The 17492-nt window shown below is 42.3% G+C and overlaps 2 protein-coding genes across 2 annotated transcripts; one reads left to right on the top strand and one right to left on the bottom strand.

Annotated features, from left to right (window-relative positions):
* The first annotated feature begins 6213 nt into the window (after positions 1–6213).
* Positions 6214–10227, top strand: LOC134176439 (uncharacterized). The gene is made up of 4 exons (XM_062643109.1): positions 6214–6246; positions 6303–6464; positions 9027–9123; positions 9426–10227. Exons 1-4 carry the CDS (start codon positions 6214–6216, stop codon positions 10115–10117), a joined length of 984 nt encoding a protein of 327 aa, XP_062499093.1. The 3' UTR covers positions 10118–10227.
* Positions 10228–10651: 424 nt separating this feature from the next.
* Positions 10652–14799, bottom strand: LOC134198238 (uncharacterized protein K02A2.6-like). Its single transcript, XM_062667597.1, has one exon. The coding sequence runs from the start codon at positions 14797–14799 to the stop codon at positions 10783–10785; it is 4017 nt and encodes a 1338-aa protein (XP_062523581.1). The 3' UTR covers positions 10652–10782.
* Between the last annotated feature and the right edge of the window lie 2693 nt (positions 14800–17492).

The raw sequence follows: 17492 nt of genomic DNA, 5'->3' as shown, positions 1-17492 counted from the left end.
GGAATACCCCAGGTGCTCGTAACCGACAACATGCCTTTTGCTAGTCAGGAATTTCGCAGATTTGCGACAGAATGGGGTTTTCAGGCAACTACCTCGTCTCCCGAATACCCGCAATCAAATGGTCTTCCAAAAATCCCGTTGATTGGATTAGCGATTGGTTGAAGCCATTTCGACTTTGATGTTGCTGCCGTTGCGAGGAGCAGGTGTATCGAACTTAGCACCTATTCGACACGTGTCCAGTTTCAAAAAATCCTGTTGATTGGATTATTGATCCTGTTGAAGCCATTTCGACAGTCCCGTTGCGAAGAACAGGTGTATCAAACCTGGCATCCATAATCTCGACGTGAATCTTGTAACATGCAAGTCACGTGCAATACTTACCCGTGCAATCCGTTCCCCGTATATAGCGAATGCCGACTCTCGCAATTTCGACAGTGCCGTTGAACGTCGTCTCTTCGAAGACGTTGCTGGCGTTTCGGGGAACAGGTGCATTAAACACGGCAGCTCTTTGACGTTCGTAGACTGGCAAACGACTGTGGGTGTATTTTTTCAAGACCCGGATATTAGCAAAAATATCTTTCGTTTCTCAGCGTCGCCTGCAATAAACGACACGCTCAGCGCGTACCGTTCGGCGTCGGGAACGGGCAATCTAAATTCGGTGGAGATGCGATGCGCCGTTCCAGAGATATTCGCGCGCGAGTGGAAGCGAGTGCGATCGGCAGGAGATCGCGTCGTCGTGGAAGAAGTCAGCAAGACGACCACAATCTCACTTTCGACTCAAATGAATTTAGCCTGCGCAAGCCAAAATCGGCTGAGATCGGACTCGCAGTTTTTGAGAAACGCTCCAACAGACGGACAGACAGGCAGACAGACACCTCTCCTTTATATATATATATATATATATATATATATATATATATATATATATATATATATATATTACTTTTTTGTATAGTATATGCTGCTGGAACTACTAGTTGATAGTCTCTTATTTCGACTGGAAATGGGTAGTCACAGGCTAGATCACCCAGTGATTCGGAGCATGTGGCAGTATGAGATGGCCAACGTACACTGTTAAAAATGAAGTGCTCTAGCTACACATTCCCGTGCTATTCTAGCCCTTGTTTGTGCTGTACACCTTGGTGTAAAGTTATACACCTACTCACTGTTAGAACGAAAGTGCTCTAGTGACCCCTTTCAGTGCTATTGCTGAGGATGTAAAATTTTGCACCGATATCGGTGCGTAGTTTACTCCAGGAGGTGTAGCAATAACACATTACCTGGCTCAATTGCAGAGAATCCAGTATACTTACGTGTGAGTGACTGAGCGTGGATTGCCGGCGACATTATGAAAAAGACCGTGATGCAGAGGTACAGTATTTACAGTAATAATTGTCATGTGTATAGCGCTCAACTTCCCAACTTGCAGACTAGCTGTTTGTTGCAAAAACGGATTGCGCCTCGTCGGAGGCTACGCCAGCCGTTCGTTTTCGTCTACGGTGTTACCTTCCTTATTTGCGAGATGTACACACTGCATTCGCGCGTGATGCCTGCACTACACCCACTGGAAGGAGATTCCTCATAAATGACAATCACATTCACGACCACCATTTTGAGTCAGGTGATTGTGTCACGTGCTCGTAAAATAGACACGTCATCAGATAAAGCATACGGTTCTCCAAAGGACGCTGGCGAGAAATGGGAAACAACGAATCATATTGGAGAGGCCTATTGTGATTGAGTTAGTAGACTAAATATACGTATAGATAGATTAATCAATTTTAAATTAGGATTAAATTTATTTTAGTTAATTAATCTGAGGAATTTATATAGATTAATTTATTATATTTAAAGCAATTCTTGTACTACTAGAACAGCAACAAATATGTCACTCCAGTTTCTGATGAGGGAATCGCTTGTCGAGACTAGATTGGGTGCATCACCTGATTGAACACGATGTTCTAATAATGTATTGTTATGATTAGTTAATTAATTGTCTTATTTGGATGCTGCTGTTTGTGACGAGTGGTTCACTTACCCTGACTAAGTCGGGTAAGTATATATATATATATATATATTTTTTTTTTTTTTTTTTTTTTTTTATATATATATATATATTTATTTCTTACACATCTACTCACATACAGGGAAGTCCATATATATATATATATATGGGGCTGAGTTTAAAGACATTGATAATTCAGGTATAACTGATATAATGGATTTAGGTTTACTTGTTGGTAACACTTGTAATTGTGTAGGTTGCAGATGCTTTGCTGCAATGGAGCTGATGATGGTGCAGTTTTCCAGGAAGATGCAGAAACCAGTTCGACAAGAAGTCAAAGTTGATATATCTGATTATCAGTAAGATTGTTTCATATGTGATAGTGTGACAATGTCCCATTTTAGATTACAAGATTAAAAACATTTTGAAAAATGAGAAAGATGGAGGGTGTGCCGTGACATCTTTCATGAATTCACTCATACAGACCCATCAATACATCATCCGTACATTGCACCATTTTCTAAACACTATGTGATACCTTGGAAAATGGTGCAATGTAGGGATGATGTGTTGCTCAGTCTGTATGAGTGAATTTATGAAAGATGTCACAGCACACCCTACATGGTCTTGTTTCTATTCTTTTTCGTACGGCAACCCTACATCTTTCTCATTTTTTCAAAATGTTTAGTCTTGTTTGCATTCATTACAGTTTGTCAGATTTACTCAGCAATGTGTGTGTGTGTGTGTGTGTGTGTGTGTGTGTGTGTGTGTGTGTGTGTGTGTGTGTGTGTGTGTGTGTGTGTGTGTGTGTGTGTGTGTGTGTATGTCTGTCTGTGTCTGTTTCTCTGGTTCTGCGTGTGACATCTTGTACAAGTTAATTAATATGTTGATGTTTTCCTAGCTTGGTTGTGAACTTGGAAGTATTATTGCCTTTGGATATCATAAACAATTGACTTTCTTGTCAACTCCCTCTGAGAAGTGGTCTGAAACATGTAAGATAACTCAACCAAGAACAAAGAGAGTTGAAGGCAGGTGGCAAAAGAATGAATGACCTAGTCAGGAAATATGAATATGATCTCTTGAATATGAATGTGGAAGGTAATTGATCTTGATACTAATACAATGCATTATGCAGTTTCTAAGTGCATTGCTTTGATGAAGGTCATACTCATGTACTATTGTCGTGTAAATGCCAAATACCAGCTATAGATGCTGTGATCAAGTATTTATCGGTATGAAATTTTTCTACAGTTGTCATACATCTATATTTTGCAACATATAGACAGTTTGCCTCAAAGTTACTAGCTGTGACATCTTTGCACTCCTGTATAACACACACACACACACACACACACACACACACACACACACACACACACACACACACACACACACACACACACACACACACACACACACACACACACACACACACACACACACACACACACACACACACACACACACACACACACACACACACACACACACACACACACACACCAGTCCAGTGCTTGAAATAACAGTCGGACATCTGACATTGTCTGACCATTTTTGCCACTTGTAAGATCAATTCTGATTGTGTTCGGACAACAGGTTCCAACAAGCCCTATCAAATGGACAAGAATGATTTTAAATGGTTAATTGTCCTTCCGTTATCCAAGCGCATTGCATAGATAGAAAGGGAAAGGAACGAGTAATTTTGTAGAACGTACTGCTATTTGCTTCGCCCTGCCTGGGCTTTGTCTGTTGTCCGTTCTCCCTCTGTTCCCAATTAACTATAGCCACCTGCTGTGATACGTTTACTTTTGTAATCATATAGTAATTGGTAAGCTTGCTGTGGTTAGCTAAACGGCAAAACATGCACAGGTTTGACAAGTGCAAGTAGAATCGTTGAGCCTGTACACTAAAACTACTCCAAACTCGCCTAGAATCTCTATAGCTGATCTAACAGCTCATTCTTTGCAATACCACTTATTTCCTCAACTAGCTAACCAAAGGTCAAACAAATTCAAAACAAACGTGTAAACACATGAAAATGCATAATTCTTTATTTAGCTGAATCATAGTTAGCAAATCATGAAAGCAATAAAGTAAATCCCTATTTGGATATGTTAATAAAGAAATGTCTGTTCATTAGGTGGATGTATATATGCAAGGTACAAATATTACAAGCGCAAAATAAACGCAAGATGTAGTTAAGTGTTAGGGTTGAGTTTTTGCGTTACCCTGCCAACAAACAGTAATACACAGAAATAGGAGCACCCTAATAAAAAATTCTGGATTGAATTGCCCCTCTGCTTCCCTGTTGCAATGGTCATCTTGAGCAAGTATTTCAGAGCTAAAGTTGATAAAAACTAACAGAAGGGCGTACCTCTCAGAGAACAAGATAGATCATTGCTGTGGATTTAATTAGTATAACGTAGTGGTCCTCCTTTTTGTTGCTATTAATCCAGATAGAGCTGTTAGTCGGTGGTTGACAGACACATATCAGGGAAACAAAATAATTAATAAGAAAATCAAAGCACCCTCAACATCTGTTTAGTGCCACTAGTCATAGAAACAACTGTATGCCATCACTAGTGGAGGAATATGATGTTTGGATAAGATCAACTAAAAAAGAGTAGTTAAGAAATATAGTGTACACCTCCACTACCACAAGTATCTGCCACTCACAACTTTCATGTACAATAATAAATAAATCAAGTATGCAGACAGTGCAATATGTTGCACACAATAGTTTAGAATTATAAAAGTGACAGCAAATGCTACAAAAATCCTGTTAACACTATATACATTGTAATGAATTATTTTCTGCTTTTCTGTCACAAGCAAAGTAGAAAGGAGGAGACAACAGCACCTAAGAAAAGTTTGGTTGCTATTATGAGTAGATGGCAAAAAGGAATAAAACATTTAGCAAACAAAACTAAAAGAGGATATAAACCGTATTAATCATTTAATTAAAGAAGAACTTTTATTTATGTAAAAAGTATTTAATTATTAAGATAAATTTAAAACAGTAATTCAAAAAAAATTTTGCAATGCAATTGAAAGATTTTTGTCCAGACATTTTCTGTTCGGCTATATTTCAATACAACCAATCTACGATACAGGCAAATCTCATAAACTAAAATTACTGTCATTACTGTCTAGTAACAATCTACTTAGAATCATGCGTGCATTATATGACCGCAACTTAACTGACAATTGCTGCAACAAATTACTTAAAGATTGACTAAAAGAAATAGAATTAACAGAAACAGTTTTAGATGCTATAGTCTTTAATGTATTCAAGCTGACATGCGACCATGTCCCAAATGATTCAACTGCAAGTGGACAGAAGAGAGCACCAGATGAAAACACTTGGGTGTCGTACTTCAAACACTTTGAAATTTCTACTTCTAAGGTCGCAAAACCGGCTTTGCTTGCTGAAAGCGACACAAATCTTTGCTGGAACGAATTACACACGGTTACATCAAAATAAGCAGGAGGGCCAAACAAAATGTTTGGATGATAGACATCGCCAGGTCGACTATAGTTCTCTGAAGATCCTTGTTCGCATCGGGTTCCTTTATCATGTACTAGCAAAGCTTGAAAAATAACATCTCTCAAAGCATCATGACGTCTAGAACGTAAAGAAATCTTCCGGCAACCAAGAAGATGATCAACAAACTTATACAATACTTGGCCACAAATGCAACGGACAGCATTTGGAGGTAAAGAAAACAGTGGAAGACCGAGCCAAAAGTGAACAGCAATCGTAAACTCATGACGACCCATGGCAAGCCCGAGATTGGGGTTGGGAGTGGCTGTAAGCCATGCTTCTGGCATGAGGCTCAGAAATAGTGTTCAACCTGGCTTTGTCTCTAATAAAAAAACTCCTTCAATAGATCAAAATCCCATTTGTCCAGTTGATTCTGAAGAGAATGCTATACACACACACACACACACACACACACACACACACACACACACACACACACACACACACACACACACACACACACACACACACACACACACACACACACACACACATACACACACACACACACACACACACACACACACACACACACAAACACACACACACACACACACACACACACACACACACACATATATAGCTGTCTATATATATATATATATATATATATATATATATATATATATATATATATATATATATATCAGTGGCGTACGCAGGCATGTTTCCAGGTTGCCCTAAAAACTCCTTACAGGTGGGCGTTACTGCTAACGGTACACAGATGTCTGGGAATTCGAGGCTATGTTGTAGCACGTGTCTAACGCGCTGTCTTCTCACTGCTACACGTGCCAGTCAGGAGTGAAGCGTCAGTTGACATTGTCACAGTTTGTAACAGGGCCTACAGCTGCTGAAGATGGACCCCTCGGAGCGGAGGCTCGAATTGACAGTCAGCCAAAGCGGACAAAGATGAGAGTAAATATCAAATATCAATTAAACCATTAATATCAATATTAATCTAGATATTGATATAAAACAGTTATTAAGATCAATAATATTGATATTAATATAAACAGATCAATATTATTGATATTAATATGGAAATCCCCCAGAGAAATCCTGGGTACGCGCCTGCATATATATATATATATATATATATATATATATATATATATATATATATATATATATATATATACATATATATATAGCTGTCCAAGCTGGTGAGAAAAATTATTTCGAGCACTGCACACACACACAGACACACACAGACACACACAGACACAGACACACACACACACACACACACACACACACACACACACACACACACACACACACACACACACACAAACTAAAGTAAACAGAAGGAAGCATAAACAAGTAAATAAATTTGTCCACTAACGAAACACTCACAGATATATCAAAGTTGAAACTGTTGCCGTCAACCAAACAGATGCGTAGGTGTGGTCCATCCAGCACAATACGGACAACACAGTATCGTCCACTAGCCAATCACATCATGAAACGTACCCTGACTTGCATTAATGGCCGTCGCCAGACGGACTTCTAGTTGCAACATTGTCTTCTGCTAGCTATAAATAGTTACGTGCATGTACAGACCATAAAGGAGGAGAACGGTCGTGGTGTTCCTACTTTCATACGTGGCGATGAAGACGTCTATTACAAAACGGTGCTAACTTTTAAGGTCGCGAAACGACGGAGGCCAAACAGTGAGGACTGGCTTCTTTACTCACGTGACAATAATTTTATGTCCTATATATATTTTGCGAGCGAGCGAAGCGAGCAAGTTTTCTCTATTGCGTCAAAGAGGTACTCTGAGTGTCCGTCCGTCCATGCGTAATCTGTCCGTTCGCCACCACCCTTACCCACCGGGGAATCGTTTATGAATTGATAAATTCGAATCGTTCTTTGCTAGTTTTGAAGAAAGTAAACATACAATAGTTTACGTCATGTGACGTCATCACTAGAGATGTTTGTATGGAAACTATGCTCACCTACGTAACTGCGTTTCACCACCCCTACACACAGGGGACAGCTGTTACAAATTGATCATTTTGAATAATTGTTTGTTTTCTTCAATGGGTGTAAACAATTGACACTTCACGTTATGTGACGTCACTTTGTGATTATTGCTATGGCAACAAGATTGAATTAGGTCTAAGGAGCGTTTTAACTTAGATAGCGTCTGAGTTAATTGTTGTAATAACTGTTTTTGTGACAGTTAGTCCTGTTCTTAGCTAATAATAATAATTAGCTAATGTAATGAAAGTTAACAACTGCTAACATCGCCATGGAAACATTGCTCACTTACTGCTAGTTAATTAGGCATGCTCGTTTTACTGTGCGTTGCGCACTACTCCTAATTACTCACTCCACGAGCGAATTTCACTATGCAGCTGTATAGTACGTGCAAGCTCGCACAGGTGGGAATGCAATGAGCACCCATTATTATTTTAAACTGTAGTGGCTGGCAGGCCCAGAGGATACAGTACGTAATACAACTGCAACTAGGCGGTAGCAGGCTTACTGAAATTGCAGTGGTTAGAGGTCAGTGGACGGTTCGGGTCAGTGGACGGTTCGGCCATTTAATTTTCTACATTTCAATTTTCATGTTTTAATTTTTCAATTTTCAATTTTTAGTAATTTTTTTAATTTTTAATTTTTAATTTTTAATTTTTTACTTGAATTCTTATTTAAACTTGTTGTGTTTATTAAATTTTAATTTTTAATTTTAAAATTTTTAATTTTTAATTTTCCATATTTTTGTAAAATGGTTTTCATCTTTTGATGTGTTGATGCTTGTGATCTTTAGATTTATCTTTTAAAATTTGATTTTTAGGCACCGATGTGCTCAAAACTAGAAACTTGAACGCGCTGTTCGCTTTTCTATTTCTAACATGAATAGAAAATAGAAAATAGAAAATTGAAATGACCGAAGACGCTAGACACAGCAGGGGTCTCAGCGGGGGTCCTAGCAAGGCTTCCATTCGCACGCGTGTCTCAGGAGATCACGTTTCCAACACGCTAGCAGGTGTTTGTTTTTACTTTGCTTTCCGTCACGTGCCAAACCACGTTGGCAACTCTTGACAACTTCGCTCTGACACACAACGTTGTGCCAGCGAATACCTCGGTCTCTAGCTGTGTAGGTACACGTACTGTACGTGCATTGTACACAACACGCTACCATTATTGTAGATGAACCGGTTGGAGGAAAATGCTATGTTATAACTAGATAGGCTCCCCACTAGCTAGCGGATCGCCGAGTTGGCAACTGTGGTGACGAAGTATACGGAACGACGTTTGTTGCTAGGAAAAATCGAGACACAATTAAAACATCGAAACCGTCAACCTACTACAATTAATTAAGTAGTAGACTGCGCGCTTTCACGGGCACACTCTAGATGTAGTACACGGTACCGGTACCGTATACAAGGGTGGGCGTGGTACTCTAGAGCAAGTCACATTTCTCATTTGCATGACGTCAGCCTACTACATATTACTGACTAAGTTCAGAGTCACTTTGAAGTTCAAGGTGTTGTTCCGTGTGACGACCGAATTATCCTAGTGGACAACCGCGGCGTACCGTTCGCAGATGACGACGGAACAAGAGGTAGGATATACGTTACATCTATGCACGCACAGTATGCATGACGAGGTGTTTATCTAGGAGTCTCTGCAGCAAGCAGCGCGGTCTTCTTTAATTTGTCTGTGCATGAACATGTCGCTCACCCTAAAGCCTTGCATGCTCAAATGCACTAGCAAGCATGCATGCACTCTAGCTGGTATGTATATATACGTTTACGCTTTAACTAATTAACCTAGTTGCTTTGGATGCATGCAGACGTAGACTTTTGGAAGGCACCGTCTCGAAGCATCTGTGCGGTACTCCGGTCGGACTATGACTCACTGAAGTTCTACCTCGATTCTATACGAGAGACGGCACCGATCAAACGAAAACGAGCTTCATCGGCCACCGCCTCGTCAACAGCGATCGGTTACGGCCAACTGCAGTCGTTGAGCTCGAGCAATCGTGCCTCATCTCCGGATATGGATATCCTTTCAAGATCGACGGCGAAGTAGAAGACGCGCTAACTCATCTCGGCGGCCTGGAGTCCAGCTTCGAACGAGTACACGAGCGACTCGAGAACATCGAAGACAAGATGGAGCAATTGACTCGCCATCGGTTGCCATCGAAACGACGCACTGAATCGAAAGCAGCGACAATAGCAGCAAGAATGATGCGTTGCAAGATTTGCCACCTGCTCAGCAGAAGTCCGATAGCAGTGTCTATTTGCTGCCGACAATGGCTCGGCTGCGAACGTTGCTCTTCTCAATGTGGGCGTTGCCCACTCTGCAACGCTACGTGGTCAGACGACAAACGTCCGCTGTCTCTTCGCGGTTTCGACGACATGAAAGAGCTCAAAAAAGAAATGCGAAATGAACTTGGGAGCGACGTAGCTTACGACGACAGCTCGTCGGACACGGAACTACCGATCATGTTACCATCTGCCACAACCCAAGGTGTCGGTGCCTCCTCGTCACACAGCTTGACTGCAGATGTGAACGTACGCGCCGACAATGAGAGCCCAGAGATTATTGAGTGACACATTGACATAGTCTACCTAATTAATAACTAGCTCTAGCTGTAAGCCGCGCTGTTCTACGTTAGCTAGTTGAGTTAGTTCAATTAATTGAGTTGAGCAAATAGAGTTCAGTTGAGTTGACTTCAATTAGAGTTCGGAAGGCGTTTGGACGTGCATGTCTGTTTACTTGGTGAGTTGTGCGACGTCATGCAAATGAGAAATGTGACCTGCTCTAGAGTACCACGCCCACCCTTGTATACGGTACCGGTGTCACGGGGATTTGTGCACCCGGTGATTTGTGCACCCTCGCGCTTTGCTCGCGATTCCAGACCGTCGACTCGATGCTCCAGACCTCATGTCGGGTACACATATCACCGGTCATGATGCAAAGCTGCTGGTGATTTCGGACCCCGGTGATTTGTGTACCCTTGTGCTTTCCTCGCCGTCCCAAACCGTGACAACGTTTCGAGCAATTGATATTACTGAATACTCGTCTCTAGGCGTCGTTTTGTGAGTGAAGTCAGTGTAAGATAACGGTTACAGCTGTGCACTTCGTGACAGTCAGAATCGTTCTGTTCTATTTCCGATTACACATACGGGATAGTGAATCTAATTACATTACATGTCATCTATCTGTCTCTGGGTGACTTCAACTCAAAAGTGCAGTGTCAAGCAATGGTTGCTAATTACGTAGTGTAGTCCTCCAGTAGGCGTCGTGGTGGTCTTGAGATCCTCCCCAGCCTTGTTGTTTTGACTGCAGGTTGACTTGCAGGTGTAGTTGGGGACTTGGCAGATTTTGGAGGGCTTTCTGTATTCGGAGATCTGATCTCCGTGTCTGGCAGTACGTTTGTCTCTTCAGGTTGATTTGGTGGTTGTCCTTCTGGCAGGCTGGTGTTTGTTTGTTGTCCCGTCGGAGTGTACTTAGCGAACATTGTGTTGTCATCCCACACTTCTGTTGTCCTGTTTATGTGTGTTCTAGTTCTTCTCACTGTCCGTCCATTTGCTAGTCTGAGGATGTAGGATTGGGGCTCTGTGTGGTGTCCAATGACTTTTGCTGGTACCCATTTTTTTCCTCTCATTGTCCTTACGCTTTCATCAGGAAGCAGAGGTGAGTTCGTTGTGTTTCCTGTGGCTCCATAGAACGCATATTGGGATTGGTGGGCGATTAGTTTTTGTCTGGTCTTGTCTGCATCCATGTTATGTGGAACCAGAGTCTCAGTATTTATTGTTAGTTGGGTTCGGAGGTGTCTCCCCTGTAGCAGGATGGCAGGAGTAGGCAGGTCTCCTCCTATTGGTGTGTTCCTAAGGACTCTTAGAGCGTCATTGATTGTACGGCCCTCCTCCAACATCTTGGCCATCATTTTCTTGACTGTTTGGACACCTCTTTCCGCTTGGCCATTGCTGGCTGGGTAGCCTGGACTGGATGTGGTGTGTTGAAATCCCAGCTTCCTGGAGAACTTGCGAAATTCTTCGTTGGCGTATTGTGGCCCGTTGTCCGAGAATATTGTTTCTGGTATTCCAAAATTGGCAAAATGCTTGTCTAGGATAGTTATCACATCAGCTGCTTTCGTTGACTGGAGGTGATCTATGGTCACCCATTTGCTGTAGTAATCGATGGTAAGTAGGTAATGTTCCCCTTGTAGTTCAAACAAGTCTGTTCCCACTTTCTGGTAGGGGTAGTGTGGAACATCATGAGGTTTAGTGTCTGGCTTTGGGTTCTGGCTTCGATTTTCTTGGCATTTGCTGCAACTCGCTACCATGTCATGTATTTCATTGGTGTAGCCAGGCCAGTACACTGACGTCTTGGCCCTTTCTATACACTTCACTATTCCATAGTGTCCCTCATGTATACTGTTCATCACCGTTTTGCGCATTGTCACAGGGACGACAGCTTGGCTTCCTTTGAGGACAATGCCGTCTTTCTCTGTTAGGTCGTGTCTCACATTCCAGTACGGTTTGATTGGACCCGGGACACTCCTCCTTGTAGGTGGCCATCCTGTGTGTATGTAAGTGATGAGTGCCTGCATTGTAGGGTCTTGTCTAGTCGCTTCCGTACATCTTTCACGTCCAAGTGGTGTGGGAATGATTTGCTCTGTGACGGAGTCGATTTGCTCTTCTGTTAGTTCATCATAGTCTGTATAGGGTGTTGTAGATGGCATTCTGCTCAGAGAATCGGCCAGGACCATTTCTTTCCCGGAATGGTGCTCTAGTGTGTAGTTGTATTTGAGACATCGTAGGCGCATTCTCTGAAGCCTAGGACTGACTTCAGCAAGGGGCTTTTTCAGTATTCCAAGTAGTGGCTTGTGGTCAGTCTCCACTATGACATCTTGTCCATACACATACTGATGGAATCTTGTTAGTCCAAACTGGATGGCAAGCATTTCCTTCTCTATTTGTGCATATTTCTGTTGTATGCTGGACATTGTTCTTGACGCGTATTCTACTGGGTGCCCCTCTTGAATAACAGCTGCTCCCAACCCATGTTGTGATGCGTCCACAGTTAGTCTCACTGGTAATGCTGGATCAAAAAGTCGTAGTACTGGGGCCTTTGTCACTAGATCTTTCACATGCTGTAGGGTGCGGTCGTGAACGGAGTCCCACACCCATGCAGTCTCCTGCTGTGTTAGCTGTCGCAGTGGGCTGGCTGTCTCAGCCAAAGTAGGACAAAATTTCGACAAATATGTAACCAGGCCCAGGAGTCTTGAAACATCTGTCTTGGACTGTGGCTTTGGGAATTGCTCAATGGCCTCGACTTTTTCTGGGTCAGGTTTTATCCCTTTTGATGTAAGCACATGTCCCAGATACTTTAATTCAGTCTTTCTGAACTGGCATTTGGATCGGTTGAGTCTAAGGTTCAGCTCCCTACACCTTTCGAGGACCATCTGAAGGCGTTTGTCGTGCTCCTCTATGCTACAGCCTGATACAAGGATGTCATCCACATAGGTGTGTACCCCAGGTATGTCTGCAAAGGATTCTGTCACTATTCTGTGAAACACTTCTGGGGCAGAGCTGATTCCGAAAGGTAGTCGGCAATACCGGTAGCGCCCAAAAGGAGTTGCCACTGTTGTCAAGTAGCTACTTTCCTTGTCTAGGGCAATCTGTAGAAAACCAGATGTAGCATCTAGGGTTGAGAAATATTGTGAGCCTGCCAACGTGCCGAATATCTCTTCGGGTGTTTTCAATTGATAGTGCTCCCTTTGTATAGCCTTGTTCAACGCTCCTGGATCAATGCATATCCTTAGTTTGTCTTTACCTGGCTTTGTTACAAGGACTATGGGACTGACCCAATTAGTAGCCTCTGTTACTTTGGCTATGATGCCTTGTTTCTCCATTTCATCCAGTTGTGACTTCAGTTCCTGTCTGTACCTAAATGGAACTCTTCTAGCTGGTTGGATGACTGGTTGTGCATTTGTCTTTAGTTTGATGCTGTACTCTCCTGGTAGTCGTCCCAGTCCTTTAAAGACATCTTTGAACTCTGATATAGCTGTGTGTGTGTCCCCTGTTGCATCCACTGCTAGGGTCTGTTGTATTAGTCCCAAGTCAGTGATGGAAGGCAATCCTATGAGCGTCTCCACGTTCTCTCGTACTATGATGAATTCCATCCTGCGGGTGACTCCTTGAAATGTTGCCTCCATGGTTGTTTTCCCACAGACATCTAATTTTGTTCCTCCGTATGCTGTTAGCTGAACTTCTGTTGGCGTGGGAGGGCTAGCACAGAGGACGCGGTAAGCAGTGAATGGTAGTATGTTGCACGTTGCACCTGTGTCGATTTTGGCTTTCAAACCTCTCCCTCCTATGTCCAGTATTATGTTCCAGACTTTAGCCTTTGTTTTACTGGTTTGTGTCGTGGTACCGGTGCAGTAAGCGAAATGGTCTCTCTCCTCGTTCTCTGGTGTGTCTGGTGTGGCTCGTTGTGGCGATATCGCATTGGCCGTCTCCTTTGTTGTTTGTCGTCGGGCTAGTCTGTCCTTTTCTGCCTTTTTGCATGCTTCCGCCGTGTGATTCATAATGCCGCAATATTTGCATTGTTTTCCCCATGCTGGGCAGTTTTTTGGTTTGTGGTTTGTCGCGCAGTAGTGGCAAGGGCGCTGCTTCATGGCTTTCACCATGTGTACCGCCGCCGCGTCGGTGACGCATTCTTTCAAGGCTGTGGCGGTTGATGTCATACTGGCAATGTAACGGGTTGTCGCTTCCATTGACCTGCACATGTCTACAGCTTTGGTTAGGGTTAGGTCAGATTCTGCCAACAGTTTCTCGCGGACGTTGTCTGCGGTGATATTGATTACAATCTGGTCCCGGATGATCTTCGTTTTCTCCTCTTGGTGATATCCGCAGGTTTCCACCAGGCGCAGCAAATCTGTGTAGAAGCTGTCGAAGGGCTCATTCGGTTGTTGTTTCCTCTGCAGGAACAGGAATCTTTCGTAGATTTCATTACTTTTAGGCTTGAAGTAGTTGTTGAACGCTCTAATGACGCAGTCCAGTTTGTCCTCGTCGCCGTCTGCGGCCCAAGTGAATGTTCGGTAGACGGAGATGGCTTCCCCTCCCATTGCCGTGAGTAGTATTGCGACTTTCGTTTTCTCGTCTTCTTTGTCCTTCTTTGTTGCTGTCATGTAGAATGTAAAATGGTCCCGCCACTGTGGCCATTCTTTGGCTGCTTCCAGTGTGGTTGTGAATGCTTGAGGCGGTTTCAGTCCTTCTGCCATGCTGTTGTCGGTTCTTTCCTCCTGACACCATGTAAGATAACGGTTACAGCTGTGCACTTCGTGACAGTCAGAATCGTTCTGTTCTATTTCCGATTACACATACGGGATAGTGAATCTAATTACATTACATGTCAGTCAGTACGTAACCAATCAATCGGTTGACCAGCCTGACGTTGTTGATGTACGAAGGAGATTCACTCCAACATTAGTTGGAGACGATTGCAGACTCAGCTGCAAGCATAGATGGGTCTACAAGCCTGCAGTTCTCAACTTGCAACTGGGGATCGCTGTAGGAGCATTGATGTGCACGCGTGTATGCCAACTAGAGACTTATGGGACGGAAATCTTAACACAGCTGCCAATTTAAGGTAAGTCTAGAGAAGACATCGTTGTCAAATGTTTAATTAAGGTTCTAGATTCTGACTTAGTTCTCAGTTTCAACTTTGTATATTTAAAGTTGATGTATTAATTGAACAAATTAATACTGAAGCCGTGTATAGCAAGACATTTATCTACATTTAGCGCAAATCCAAGGCTCACTACCTGACATTGTGACACATCTGTCATGATACAAGTTTTCACAGACGTAACACTCTACCATCTTGCCATGTGTCTTTGGCAACAAACACGTGCAGTGCAAAGTAATATAAAAGTGACTTCTGTCACATGTTTCCAATGGCTTGTCTTCTTCCATTGGAAAAGGTGAGAGCTCCTCTCGATCCAAACAGTAAATCAGATGTTGTCGCATTTTGGAAATATCAAAATGCATGATGGTTACATCATCTCCTAGAGCTGCCTGAAATGCATATGCTATTGCAAATAGACCGCAATCTTTACCATTTTGTTGCTGTTGCACTGGCATTTGTTCTACCATGAGAATGTTGTCTTTGTGAGCCAATTGATAGATTTGCGCCTGCTGTGTTTCCATACAAGGAGACAAGTGTAGGCCAACATTGCTGTCGTATAGTCGTACTTGTTTGCCAAAGCAGGTTGAAGTCACCCAATGATGACTTCCTGTAAAATGAATCTGAATAGCTGTACAAAAATGCATTTGTTATTATTACAAACCACATGAATGCTTATAATATTATTTTGATAATATTACACTATTAGTGTAGTGTGGTGTAGTGTGGTGTTGTGTGTGTGGTGTTGTGTGGTGTTGTGTGTGTGTGGTGTTGTGTGTGTGTGTGTGTGTGTGTGTGTGTGTGTGTGTGTGTGTGTGTGTGTGTGTGTGTGTGTGTCATGTCAGTGAGAGGGGTATTTATTTCATACCATTACTTGTTACATGAGCGAATCCGTAAGTCTGGCAAAGGAGTGTTGACTCTAGTCCACTGATGTAGGGAAACTGCTTTAATAGAAGCTGATGAGCAGCATGCATGTGCTTGTCAGTTAGAAAGCCGTCGGCACACTTGCCTTGTATAATATATTTATCAGTTTCATTGAGATCCAGACCATGTACCCACTGCAAAAGAAAATTTTATAACAAATCTTCTGGTTATTGTGGCAAATTCAGTTGACTTACTCTTTGTGAACTCTCGGCAGCTGATGTTAGACTAGACAATGTTTGAGGCATACTTGCTCTCTTATTAACTACCTCAAACAAACTTCTTCCTTTACTGTTATACAGCTTTCTCATATCATATACCCACAGACATAGGTCATCAAGTTGAGAGCTGCTGATGCTGACATACACGTTTTGATATCGAGACACCCTTGGCAATGAGAGTGCTTTGTCAGTTTCCCAGACCTTAATTAAGTCCACGTCTAGTAATAATTGCAATTCTGGTGTTATTTCAGCTTTTGCAAAATCATTGAACTCTTGATGAACAACAGGATTTACTAGCACAAAATCACTAACTCGTTTTAATGTTGGCTTTTTCTCATACGTTCGACAGTCTAGCCACAGAGCCACGTCTACATTGACACTAAGCCAACATTCTTCAACAGAGCTTGTATGTTCAGCAAGCTGCAAAACACAAAGTACATGCAGTAACCATAACATAACTAATCAATATGTGCCAGTAGCTAGATGTAAGCATACCTCTCTCTTGTCGTATTCTTCAGCTTTCCAAGCCTCCCATATTGCTCCTGTGCGCCACAGCCGTAACAGACTTTGATCAAATAGCTGACGTTCTAAATCTGAGAAATTTGGCTTGCTGTTGCCCTTGATCCTAGTAGCAGCTGATTCATCATCTTTGCTTGTCGCATTTGCCAATTCAGAAGACTTGTGTGGTGTATTGTAGATCTTCAGCTGACTAATATTAACTTTGCGCTTCATTGTTGAATTAGTTTTGATGCAACGAAGGACACAGCCACCAGATGCAGTCATTTCTATAACTCTGTATGGTCCAGGCCAGGTGTCTTCCATCTTATGACCTTCGTTGTCCTTTTTAGCATATTTAATCGCAAAACAGTCTGTCCAACCTGGATAGAGTTTACTACAGCTCCTTTTCTTTTTCTGTATTGTTGTTTCTGTCTTTCCTGACCGTTTTCAATGTTTTCTTTTACTTGAGGGAAAACTTTGTTTCTCATTTCCTTTAGATGATGTACTGCTTGCTGCACATCACCCAACTGACTGACAGAAGTGATCTCACTGTTTTCAGCTTCTAAAGGAAACCTAGCTTCTCGTCCATGCATTAAAAAGAAAGGAGTGAACTTGGTGGACTCTTGAACACTGGTTCGAATAGCAAAGA

The sequence above is a fragment of the Corticium candelabrum genome, chromosome 2, assembly GCF_963422355.1.
Source record: "Corticium candelabrum chromosome 2, ooCorCand1.1, whole genome shotgun sequence".
NCBI lineage: Eukaryota > Metazoa > Porifera > Homoscleromorpha > Homosclerophorida > Plakinidae > Corticium > Corticium candelabrum.
The sequence above is the reverse complement of the archived record's forward strand: the minus strand, read 5'-3'. Positions and strand labels throughout refer to the sequence as shown.

What these genes read in the sequence shown, in the direction of transcription:
- LOC134176439 (XM_062643109.1), top strand. Translation starts at nt 6,214, where the DNA reads ATGTTTCCAGGTTGCCCTAAAAACTCCTTACAG. An exon ending in GCCCTAAAAACTCCTTACAG is followed by an intron (nt 6,247 to 6,302) that starts GTGGGCGTTACT and finishes GCTATGTTGTAG; the next exon opens with CACGTGTCTAACGCGCTGTC. An exon ending in CAAAGCGGACAAAGATGAGA is followed by an intron (nt 6,465 to 9,026) that starts GTAAATATCAAA and finishes GACTAAGTTCAG; the next exon opens with AGTCACTTTGAAGTTCAAGG.
- LOC134198238 (XM_062667597.1), bottom strand. Translation starts at nt 14,799, where the DNA reads ATGGCAGAAGGACTGAAACCGCCTCAAGCATTCACAACCACACTGGAA.